General features: G+C 44.0%; 1 protein-coding gene and 1 long non-coding RNA gene across 8 annotated transcripts in view; one reads left to right on the top strand and one right to left on the bottom strand.

The window, feature by feature from the left end:
• Nucleotides 1–12,972, top strand: part of gli2a (GLI family zinc finger 2a) — a 405,451-nt gene that overhangs the window by 278,464 nt on the left and 114,015 nt on the right. For all 6 annotated transcript variants that reach the window (XM_043694210.2, XM_043694206.2, XM_087989319.1 and 3 more), the window contains one exon: nucleotides 11,141–11,349. In XM_043694210.2, the coding sequence (XP_043550145.1) occupies nucleotides 11,141–11,349 (209 nt within the window). The remainder of the gene's footprint in view (nucleotides 1–11,140; nucleotides 11,350–12,972) is intronic.
• Nucleotides 1–12,972, bottom strand: part of LOC148149669 (uncharacterized) — a 50,409-nt gene that overhangs the window by 27,484 nt on the left and 9,953 nt on the right. The gene's annotated exons all lie outside the window — the stretch shown is intronic.

Here is a 12,972-nt window from a genome sequence, read left to right as displayed (position 1 = left end):
ACTGATGTTCCTCTAGCACCCTCTCTGCTGTCATAGAGTCATCAAGATGTACAGCGCAGAAACAGACCCTTCAGTCCATGCCGACCAGATATCCCAACGTAAGCTAGTCCCACCTGCCAGCACCTGGCCCATATCACTCCAAATCCTTCCTATTCATTTACCCATCCAAATGCCTCTTAAATGTTGTAATTGTACCAGCCTCCACCACATCCTCTGGCAGCACATTCCACACATGTACCACCCTCTGCGTGAAAAAGTTGCCCTTTAGGTCTCTTTTATATCTTTCCCCTCTCAACCTAAATCTATGCCCTCTAGTTCTGGACTCCCTGATCCCATGGAAAAGACTTTTGCCTATTTACCCTATCCATGCCCCTCATAATTTTGTAAACCTCTATAAGGTTACCCCTCAGCCTCCGACGCTTCAGGGAAAACAGCCCCAGCCTGTTCAGCCTCTCCCTATAACTCAAATCCTCCAACTCTGGCAACATCCTTGTAAATCTTTTCTGAACCCTTTCAAGTTTCACAACATCTTTCCGATAGGAAGGAGACCAGAGGTGCATGCAATATTCCAACAGTGGCCTAACCAATGTCCTGTACAGCCGCAACATGACCTCCCAACTCCTGTACTCAATACTCTGACCAATAAAGGAAAGCAAACCAAACGCCTTCCTCACTATCCTATCTACCTGCGACCCCACTTTCAAGGAGCTATGAACCTGCACTCTAAGGTCTCTTTGTTCAGCAATACAACCTAGGCCCTTACCATTAAGTGTATAAGTCCTGCTAAGATTTGCTTTCCCAAAATGCAGCACCTCACATTTATCTGAATTAAACTCCATCTGCCACTTCTCAGCCCATTTGCCCAACTGGTCCAGATCTGTTGTAATCTGAGGTAACCCTCTTCGCTGTCCACTACACCTCCAATTTTAGTGTCATCTGCAAACTTACTAATTGTACCTCTTATGTTCACATCCAAATCATTTATGTAAATGACAAAAAGTAGAGGACCCAGCACCGATCCTTGTGGCACTCCACTGGTCACAGGCCTCCAGACTGAAAAATAACCCTCCACCACCACCCTCTGTCTTCTACCTTTGAGCCAGTTCTGTACCCAAATGCCTAGTTCTCCCTGTATTCCATGAGATCTAACCTTGCTAATCAGTCTCCCATGGGGAATCTTGTCGAACGCCTTACTGAAGTCCATATAGATCACATCAACTGCTCTGCCCTCATCAATCTTCTTTGTTACTACTTCAAAAAACTCAATCAAGTTTGTGAGACATGATTTCCCACACACAAAGCCATGTTGAATAATCAGTCCTTGCCTTTCCAAATACATGTACATCCTGTCCCTCAGGATTCCCTCCAACAACTTGCCCACCACTGAGTTCAGGCTCACCGATCTATAGTTACCTGACTTGACTTTATCGCCCTTTTTAAACAGTGGCTCCACATTTTCCAACCTCCAGTCTTCTGGCACCTCACCTGTGACTATAGGTGATACAAATATCTCAGCAAGAGACCCAGCAATCACTTCTCTAGCTTCCCACAGAGTTCTCGGGTACACCTGATCAGGTCCTGGGGATTTATCCACCTTTAACCGTTTCAAGACATCCAGCACTTCCTCCTCTGTAATCTGACGTTTTGCAAGATGTCACCATCTATTTCCCTACAGTCTATATCTTCTATTTCCTTTTCCACAGTAAATACTGATGCAAAATATTCATTTAGTATCTCCCCCATTTTCTGCGGTTCCACACAAAGGCTGCCTTACTGATCTTTGAGAGGTAAAAACAATGACTGCAGATGCTGGAAACCAGATTCTGGATCAGTGGTGCTGGAAGAGCACAGCAATTCAGGCAGCATCCGAGGACAGGCAAAATCGACGTTTCGGGCAAAAGCCCTTCATCAGGAATAAAGGCAGAGAACCTGAAGCGTGGAGAGATAAGCTAGAGGAGGGTGGGGGTGGGGAGAAAGTAGCATAGAGTACAATAGGTCAGTGGGGGAGGAGATGAAGGTGATAGGTCAGGGAGGAGAGGGTGGAGTGGATAGGTGGGAAAGGAGCTGGGCAGGTCGGACAAGTCCGGACAAGTCAAAGGGACAGTGTTGAGCTGGAGGTTAGAAACTAGGATGAGGTGGGGGAAGGGGAAATGAGGAAACTGTTGAAGTCCACATTGATGCCCTGGGGTTGAAGTATTCCGAGGCGGAAGATGAGGCGTTCTTCTTCCATGCGTCTGGTGGTGAGGGAGCGGCGGTGGAGGAGGCCCAGCACCTCCATATCCTCGGCAGAGTGGGAGGGGGAGTTGAAATGTTGGGCCACGGGGCGGTTTGGTTGATTGGTGCGGGTGTCCCGGAGATGTTCCCTGAAGCGCTCTGCTAGGAGGCGCCCAGTCTCCCCAATGTAGAGGAGACCGCATCGGGAGCAACGGATACAATAAATGATATTAGTGGATGTGCAAGTAAAACTTTGATGGATGTGGAAGGCTCCTTTAGGGCCTTGGATGGAGGTGAGGGAGGAGGTGTGGGTACAGGTTTTACAGTTCCTGCGGTTGCAGGGGAAAGTGCCAGGATGGGAGGGTGGGTCGTAGGGGGGCGTGGACCTGACCAGGTAGTCACGGAGGGAATGCATCACTACCATAACTGTAAATACTAAAAATATGTAGCAGGTTTTACCACTTCTGAGGCATGAGCTCGTGTTTCAAGCTGTTGTCTTGTCATCAGTTAATTAACCCGAACCGTTACTACTGTTTCTCTGTTTCTTCAAACACTGGCAGACCTGCTGTGTATTTCCAACATTTTCTGATTTAATTTCAGATCATCAACATCCACAATATTTTGCATTTGTTATTATGTTGGACACCAGTTGTAAAATGCATTTGAGAAGGTGTTAGTCTGAACCAGGCTTGTCGTCACTCTGATGCCTTGCCCTGATCAAAAAAACATTCAGGGATAAAAATTAATCAGTGCCATTTTCTGAGTGATCTGACCACAGCTGTTGCCATTATGGTAGGTAGGATGCAAGCATAATGCTGCCTCATTATTTCTCTGATTGTGGTACGGTATTGCTCGGAGTGGAGCCAGTGTTCCTGGCTACCTGAGCATCCACCAAGGAAATAAGCAGCATTCTCTTATAGTGTATTCAACAGCTTACACTTCTTCAAGACAGTCTGTCCCTCTTAAAAGGAACCTTCACAGAAGGTCACTACTGAATACTATTTCTGTGATTCTTAAATTGGAAAATGGATCATCAAGACACTGAGAGTGTTTCGAGTCCACTGATGGGCTAGAGGCTTTATCCGTTTAGGTGAGAAAGAGACATGCTGAGGTATATTGTTGGAGGCACACAAGGCTCCGTCCACTAGGTGAATTCCCAATGTCTGTCTCACGAACCTGACAGTGGTGCCACAAGACGTCTAGTGACCTCATGTCGGGATGCAGATTCAGTGAATGCTTCCATAAACACATCTGACTCACCATACCACCAAACTCCTATAAAGCCCAATTCACTACGTGCCCTTCACTCGTGCATTGGCACTCAGGAACTCATGTCTCACATCCAGATACGCCATCATGCAGTCACAGATTCCAAAGATATCAATCTCAAATTCAGTTCCACATATCTGCAGCTCTTCAGCTTTCGCAGAACATCATCAAAGCTCAGTGCAACAAAATTGCTGATAGTAATTCCTCTCTCTTGTAGGTGGCACACAATAGAAGGGAAAGGGAGCAATGCAGAAGTAATGGGGGAATAAGAACCCTATTGAATAGGTTGTTCTATGCCTCATCTTGTGACAAACCCCATGGCAGCCTGGCATCACTACGATTGCTGAAGATGTTGGTATGTTCATGCCTTATGCTCATTCTCGACTCCCAGTTCACAATCATGCTATAACTTGTCATCACGGGCAAGCTGCCCCACCCTGATTTCCTGGCACCCAGCCTTGCCCTTTCTGATTTCCAACTGACCCAGATAATGCTCACTTAATTGTTGGAGGCTGATTGAGGTTTTCTAATCAGGCTGCAGATTTTTCACAGGCAACAGGGGGCGCTGCAGCTTCCTGCAGTGATCTGGCCCCTGGGGCTAGCAATAAGACAGGCTGAGAGGATCCTGAGCTTAACTACAGTCCAGCACTGCCCAGTGATGGCCTGGCCACCAGATCAATTGTTAATGAGAGGAAATCTCTATTTTGCTACACGCCATCTCCTGATATATCAGTGTTGACATCCTGCTGTTACCTGAGCTGCAAGCCCTTCTATTAGCCTTCCAAGTTCAAGTTCTCAATGGAATGGTGAGGCCACTTCGAGCTGTTAAGTGACCACCCACACAATGACTGTTTCCAACATACTGCAGATTTCTCAACCTTCACTTTGACTCTGTCAACTGGCTCCTGACCCACGCAGGAAAAGCCTATAGTCTTTGAAGGATAGTAAGCAAGTGTGTTGAATGGAGCTGTATGTTCCAAACTCTCAAATAGAGCGGCGATTAAGTGATGCTAAGACAGCACTCACTGAGAGGCTTCTGGCACATGCAAGGTACATTTGGCTTAAGCATGAGGTCTGGTGTTGGACTTGTTGAGGCCACAGTCTCTACAGCACCATCTCTAGTGGATTTCCATTCCAATAAAGTCAAGGTGTACATATGAGGAACCATTAGTAGGTTTACTTGTCATTCCTGATGAAGAGCTTTTTCTTGCTCCTCGGATGCTACCTGACCTGCTGTGCTTTTCCAGCACCACTCTAATCTTGACTGTAATCTCCAGCATCTGCAGTACCCACCTCCGGCTAGGGGTTTGTAGAAGCCTTTATAAAGAAAGGGAGAATTAGCAAGTGCAGGAACAGGGGAAGATATTTCAAAAGCTGTTTGCAGTTTCTCATTTCCATTGACTGTTCTCGGTTCATTTATTCCCTTTTCTTTCATTCTTGGCCTTGGACACTTTTGTTTTAATTTTATTTTCCATGGTTCTACAGTTACAACGGCTAAGCAAGTTTTGCTGACAGTTTATTTCAAACAAAAGTCTATCTCCCTGTTTAATCCCTATGAATGTGACTGCTGTCTGTTGTTTCTGTTTGTAATTGTGTGGCATATTGTGGAAACACTGAAATCCCAGACTCAGAATAGACCCCACCTCAAACACTGATCCCTCCCTGACAACACTGCTGCAGCACTATCTGCTTAGTTTAGAATTGTGGCTGGAATCTTTCAGCGTTTTTTTATCAACACATAGACTTATATGCCTATAAGGTGGCAGTGTTGTCCTCTAGAAACTGTACTGCACAGTCACAGAACAGTGATTTTATGTTAGTATCAAACTCACAAGTCAAGTTTGTGTCCATCGAGAAACTTCTTTAACTCCCTAATAGACAGCATTACCTAATTTTACCTCTAACTCTGATCTAATAGTTTACAATGTGTGAGCTACAATATTAACAAGCTTAGGCTTGTGCCTGTGAGCTTCTGATATAATCAAAGGGAGGGTCCTGGCACATATTAAACAGAGTAAATGAAGGCTGTTTGGAATTGATATCACATAATTCTGTTCCATCTACTCTGACCAAGGGCATCCTGATGTCTTGCCTTGCTGAGAAAAAGCTGTCAGGGTGATGTGGGGATGACATGGTGGCTCAGTGGTTAGCACTGCTGCCTCACAGTGTTAGGAACCGACGTTCAATTCTACCCTTGGGCGACTGACTGTGTGGAGTTTGCATGTTCTCCTCATATCTCCACCAGGAGCTCTGGTTTCCTCTCACGATCCAAAGATGTGCAGGTTAGGTAATTTGGCCATGCTAAATTACCCGATAGTGTTCAGGGATGTGTAGGTTAGGTGCATGGGAAATGGGAGGTGGGTCTGGGTGGAATGCCCTTTGGTGGGTTGGTGTGGACTCGTTGGGCAATGGCCTGCTTCCACACTGTAGGCATTCTATGAATCTATTTTTAAAAAATAGACGGTGTTTTGGTCTTGCAATTTTTGTCAGCACATGTGTAAGTTATTCCCAAATTTTAGAAAAATTACTTTTCAAATGTCTTGAGTACATCTGTGTCCCAAGTCTCCTTGCTCTTCTTCTAGGATTGGCTGTTAATAGGATGCTGGAAGTCTCCTGAAACAGGGCAGGTTGGCTCACATTTATTTTGTACTCCGCATTTTAAAGCGGGGGATGGGGTGGCGGAAGGGAGAGATTGGAATTTATAAGTGGTAAGATTAGAATCACAGCTGGACAATTGGTCAGGTAACATGATGTATATGGAGCATGATTCAAACACAAAGGCTGAAGCAAAAAATGGACTCGCTTTTATTTGAACAACTGCAGCTAGCTGTGACTAATGGCACATTCCCATTTAAACCCGAAGACCAAGGTCAGCACCCAACCACTTCATTCACCAGCTCATTTAAATCTGCTGTTTTCCATCTTACTTTGGTACCAGAGAAATGGCAGCTTTAGCTGGGAATTGGCATCAGCTCCAGGTATTTTTTTTAACCAGCTCCACTTCTGTCTGACGGCTCACATGCAATGTCGATGTTTTAACAACTGAGAATAGCAATGGACGGAGGATATAGCACTGCTTCTTAAAAACCCAAAGTTGGGGGAAAAATCTTTAACTTAACATATGGGCAGCACAGTGGCTCAGTGGTTAGCACTGCTGCCTCACAGCACCAGGGACACGGGTTCAATTCCCACCTCAGGTGACTGTCTGAGTGGAATTTGCACATTCTCCCCATGTCTATGTGAATTTCCTACCACAGTCCAAAGATGTACAGGGTAGGTGAATTAGCCATGATAAAATGCCTATGATGTTCAGGTATGTGTAGGTTAGGTGCATTAATCAGGGGAAAATGTAGAGCAATAGGGTCGGGGAGTGGGTCTGGGTGGGTTACTCTTCAGAGGGTCGGTGTGGACTTGTTGGACCGAAGGGCCTGTTGTCACACTGTAGGGTTTCTATTCTATTCTATGGGTACTGTGGCTAGAGCTCTCACCTCTGAATCAGAAGGTTGTGGGTTTGAATCACATAATCCAGGCAATTTAATTGTAGCGTTGAGAGGGTGCTTCACTGTTGGAGGTGCCTTCTTAACAATGAGGCATTACACTGAGTTCTAGTCTGCCTGGATTCAAGTGGAAGTAAGAGATTGTGGCACTGTTTAAAGTGTAGCTAAGATGTCTCCCAGTATCCTGGTCAATGTTTACCCTTGAACCAACACCACCAAACTGAATTATTTATCTTCTTGATGCTTTTTGACTATTGTGTTGGTCTGCTTTTCAACAATAACTACTGTCCAAGAGTAATTCATTGGCTTTGAAGTGTTTGACATATCTTCAGGATGTGAAAGGCAGTATATTAATGCCAATTTGCTCCAAGCTTGTGAAATGTTTGTAACCTTTTTAAAGTTGTGCATTGGTGTAATACAAGGGCAGAAACCTTCAGCTTTGTCATTCTCATTTTGGACCGTGGATACAACTTGGTTCAACTAAACATGATATCCAAGTTAAGATGCACTGTTGCAAAAAGAGGCAGGAAGCTATTCCAATCTATTAACTGTGAATTGCTTTCTCAAGGGAAACTCAAATACACATCACCCAAGAAGTAGGAACACTAACCCAAGGAAAGGGTAAAGCTGTCTGATCATTTCAATCAGGTTCCATTAGCTGTGGAGGTAGTGTGTATCTTTCTGCATGATCAAGCGGTGAATTTTAGTGATTCTGCTACCTGTTGCTTTTGAAATCCTTCTTGTCAGGTTGATAAATGAGGTGTTTCGGTGAATTAGTTCAGCTGAACTTTTCAGACCCTATGTTTGCCACACATCAGCTGCAACCAGAGCAACATGGGGTGCTGAAAACCTCTGTTTATTTTAAGGTCCTGCCTTTCAGATTTTTGTCATCTTTTCTTCTGAAAATGCAACAACCACAATAAAAAAGGAGGAATTTCTGTGGCGCCCTAGATGCAGAGACAGATGTCCCAAGGCAGAGTTGGATGGCCATTATGAACACTGAGCCAGAGTGGAGGCAATATTGGGGGAGGGTGGGTAAATTATCAAAAAGCGCAGCCAATGAGTTGGATTTTAAGAAGCATGCTTCCAAAGAGCAGAAGACGGGGCAGTGGCAGGCCATGCTAGAGAGAAAATCCCAGAGTGGAGCAGAAGGAACAGCTGATAGTATTGAATTGAAGGAGAATGTCTTAAAGAGCAGATCAGAGAAATGGAAGCAAGATGGTGAGTAGGTGTGTAGGCAGCACTGAAGCAGGTTACAAAAATAGAGAGAGAACAAGACCTTAACCTGATTTAAATACAAGAAAGATAATTTAAATTGGAGCCATTGAGGGCCAGGATGACGGCTTGGAGGGATCAGGGAATGAACAAATAAGGCTTGGTGCTGTCCAGAATAAGAGCATCATATTTTTCAGACAATTGTGGTTCCCAACAGGCAGAAACAGAATGGCCATTCTTGGCACTGGAAGTGACGGAGACATGGGTGATGGTTTCAGCGGTAGATGGCCTGAAAAATGGAGTTGTCAATGGAGGTGACATTGGGTATTCTTTAATGTCAGAGGATATTTTTAGCGCTCCTGGGCAGTCTGGCTGGCTGCTGAGGGAAATAGAGTTGATCGCTAAGATTCCAAATTTGTAGTGGTGGCTGAAGCTGGATGTTTCAATCTTACCACTGTTTAAGGAAAACAAAATGCTGGACTAACCATCTAATGGAGGAAGTGGAGCAGTTTAGACAGTAGTGCTGGGTGTTGTCAGCATCTCTGAGAAAACTGACCCTGTGTCTTTAGGTAACGCAGGTTAACACATCAATGAAAATGAGGATGGCACCACAAATACATAGATAGGTGGAGAAGTGCTGACTAGAATTGGATGGGTCAAAATACAACCAGTTAAGAATAGGGTTGGGCAACTGGTGACAGCACTTGGAAGGGGATGGTGTCATTAATCATGTCAAAGGCTGCAGAGATCTCAAGGTGTAATCATGTCCTGTGGTGTTAGTCCCAGCAGTTCATCTTATTTATGATTTTGATTCAGATATGTGGTGGTAACAGAAACTCAATTAGAAAGCCCTAAACAGTGAGTTGCTGGATGAATGAACATAGACTTAAAATGTATTAACACCTGAATGTGCTGTTGTTACTAACTGGTGACGTAGTAATTAGGTAGAACAGTTCGCCAGCACCTTTGAGTCTGAACCACAAGACAGAGGATTAAAGTTCAACAGCAGTATAGAAATCCCGCAGTGTAGTATCGAGGGATAGTCACAGTGCCTAAAATGACATCCTTCAAATAAGATGTTAAAGTGAGGATTTGTATGGTTCACCTGGTAAATCATTGACAATATTTTAAAAAAGCATGGAGCATTCTTCCCTCCCTCATACCGTTGAGATGGAAAAACTAGGAGCAGAGATCAGCCATTTGGCCATTCGAGTGCTCCATCACTCAGTATGACTTTAGAGAACGACGTTATGAATTACAATGCTATTATTGAAAATAAAAGGAAAAAACTTCAATGCCAATTTTAAGCTAATTTATCAAATGGGAACAGAAAAGAATTGAGTGGCATACCCAAATCAAACCCATCCAGTCCTATCAGATAGAGGCTGCATATCTCAATATGATCATGAGTAATCATCTAACTCAGTGCCTTAACCCTGCTTTCCCCCTTTGATCCATTTATCCCTAAGAACCATCGCCAAAGCAGATGAAAATAACTAGTGTCTACCTACATGTCAACAATATTGCAATATATGATGTTCTCTCACACAGCTCCGCAAGATGTGAGAAGATCCCATTTAATTTCAAAGTCCTTCCTTTAACCTAATCCATCTGGTAGGAATGGGTGGGTTTGAGTTGGGCTTCCCACTCAACTCTTCCCTGCTCCCACTGGGCATGTTAAGTTAAAATTGGCATTGAAGTCTTTTTATTTTATTTCCAATAACAGCAGTGTAATTTATAAAGTTGTTCTCCAAAATCAGGTCAGAGATCCCTCTCGCTTGGGACAACATCCAAAGGAATTTTTAATCAAGACGTAACACTTACTTTCATGACATTTAATTCAAGTTAATCAACGTTCGCTGTGCTGGTATTATTTTCTTCCTTTTCTCCCTCTGAGTTACCCCTCTCCTTCCCTCTTTTAGCAAAATACCTTATCCACCAGGGGACAATTGACCTGCTTAGAATATCCTGTCACTTCCAGAATCACTAGAACCAGCATTAAAAAGTTGTCAAGGGAGACCTATATGGTCTTGTCTTCTGTTTAATAGTGGGAGGAGGAGTGGCACATGGTTCCAAATCATAAATGAAGCTCATCGTTTAGTGTGCCATCATTTGAGCTTGTCTCTTTCCACCCAAAGGCAATATCTTAAGGTGTTATGAAAATTTTCCATGCATTCCTGGAGTAAAATGTACTTTTATCACCATGGAGTGTGGTAGGTGAGGGGAGATGTTGCTGGTGTTGGTTAGCTCCAGTTTTATGATGAATTCAGACCTGAGTTATAACTTGGAGTCTTGCTCCCTCCCACTTCGACCAGCTTTGTGTCATAGTGCACAAAAATGATCATATGAGATTTACCAGGATGTTGCCAGGTATGGAAGCTTTGAATTATGAAGAAAGGTTTGATAGGCTGGGACCTTTCTTCACTGGAACATAAAACATTGAGAGGGGCCTCATAGAGGTTTATAAAATCATGAGTGGTATAGATCAGGTTAATGGTAGGTATCTTTTCCTGAGGATAGGGGTTTGTGAGACTAGAGGGCACGTTTTTAAGGTGAGAAGAGAGAGGACATGAGGGACAAATGTTTTACACAGAGGGTGGTTCACATGTGGATTAAACTTCCTGAGGAAGTGGTGGATGCGGATACAGTTACAATATTTAAAAGACATTTGGATAAGTACATGAATAGGAAAAGTTTGGAGAGATATAGGCCAGGAGCAGGCATATGGGATTAGTTTGGTTTGGGATATGTTTGGCATGGACCACAGGCTCTATTTCAGTGTTGTATGACTCTATGTCCGAGCTCAAAGCAGGGTTGAATATAAATGTTCACATCAAATGCACTTCCGATCAACAGACTCAGATAGCCAGCTGCACACTTCTCAATGGGAATGCAGATAGAAAGTTGCCTGAACTTTCAAACATTTTGTGCTTCTCTTTCCTCAGGCCTCCTGCCTTGACTGGAAGCCCTGTCTTCTCCGACATCTCCCTCATTAGGCTGTCTCCTCATCGGAATCCAGCAGCCACGGGCGAGTCTCCTTTCAGCCCTCCCCATCCTTATGTCAACCCCCACATGGAGCATTACCTGAGGACCATGCATGGTAGCCCCACGCTCTCCATGATCTCAGCTGCAAGAGGCTTGAGTCCAGCTGATGGTAAGTCTGTCTGTGTTCTTCACTTGCATGCTTTTGCCAGTGAAGACTTGTATTTATGCGACATCTTTTGCTTGGTAAAACACCCCAAGGCACTTTGCAGGAATACCTTTCAACAAAGTTTCACATCAATGCCTCCTGTTATTGCAAACATCATCTCCGTGTTCACTCTATCCAGGCCTCTCAGTATTCTGTAAGTTTCAGTCAAATTAGCCCCTCATCCTTCAAAATTCTAAGTTCTTCAGATGTCAAGCCCTTTGTTCCTGTGATCATACTTGTGAACGTTCTCTGAACACCCTTGTATACCAACGCATCCTTCCTTAGATATGGGGCCCAAAACTGCTCATAAATTCCAAATGAGGTCTGAGCAGACCCTTATACAGTCTTAACAGTCCCTGCTCTTGTATTGTAGCCCTCTTGAAATTAACGCTAACATTGCACTTTCAATTTTGTCATCAGTAAAGTGATGGGAAGGGTCTCAACAGTGCTATCCAGCAGCAGTCGCTCAGCAATAACCTGCTCAGTGATGCCCAGTTTGGGTTCTGCCAGGGCCACTCAGCTCCTGACCTCATTACAGCCTTGTTTCAAACATGGACAGAAGAGTTGAATTATAGAGGTGAGGTGAGAGTGACAGCCCTTGGACATCAAGGCTGCATTTGATCGAGCTCTTGCATCAGGGAGCTCTTGCAAAACTGGAATCAATGGGAATTTTGGGGTGGGCGGGGGAACTCCTAGCTTGTTGGAGTGATATCTAGCACAAGTAAATATGTCTGTGGCTGTTAGAAGTCACTCATCACAGCCCAAGGACATCACTGCAGAGGTCTTCAGCTGCTTTGCCAATGACCTTCCCTCCATTTTATGGCCAGAAGTGGGGATGTTAAGTATAATTTCGATACTCCTCAAATATTGAAACAGTCGATGTCCAAATGCAGCAAGACCTGAACAACACCCAGATTTGGGCTGAGCTGGTCAAAAGTTTGAATGGATAGAATGAATTACTCATCTCCTGACTCCCCAAATCCTGTCCACCATCTAAAGCCACAAGTGAGGAATGTGATGTGAGTGCTGCCTACTTACTGGGATATGTGCAGTCCCAACAACACAAGAAGCTTAACACCATCCAGGACAGTGAAATCACACAAGCAGTTGAGACAGAGTGAGGAACATCCTGAGTGACTTTTTGATTTTGATTTGATCTATTATTGTCACATGTACTGAGACACAGCAGTGTTTCATGTGCTAACCAAACAAATGATACCTTGCGTACGTGCTTCAGGGTAATAGAATAGAATGCAGAACATAGTGTTACAGCTGCAGAGGAAGTACAGAGGAAGATCAGCTCTAATACATGAGAGGTCCGTTCATAAGTCTGATTACAGCCGAGAAAAAGCTGTTGTTAAATCTGTTGGTACACGTATTCAAACTTTTGTATCTCCTGCCTGATGGAAAGGAGTGTAATCAGGATGGGAGTGCCTTTTTCTGGGAATTTGGCGCACCACAGAAATTTGGTGCAGAGGAAAAGAGTTGGTTTTTGCTTTGTTTTGTTTTGATTGAGAAAATAAATCAAACAGTGACATCACAGGAAAGTGATGTGTTGATTGCTTGGTGATTTTAAAAAAGTGTATT

Source organism: Chiloscyllium plagiosum, unplaced genomic scaffold, assembly GCF_037043375.1.
Source record: "Chiloscyllium plagiosum isolate Xiang-an unplaced genomic scaffold, Cpla_swu_hap1 HiC_scaffold_7, whole genome shotgun sequence".
In the NCBI taxonomy this organism is placed as follows: Eukaryota; Metazoa; Chordata; class Chondrichthyes; order Orectolobiformes; family Hemiscylliidae; genus Chiloscyllium; species Chiloscyllium plagiosum.
The sequence above is the reverse complement of the archived record's forward strand: the minus strand, read 5'-3'. Positions and strand labels throughout refer to the sequence as shown.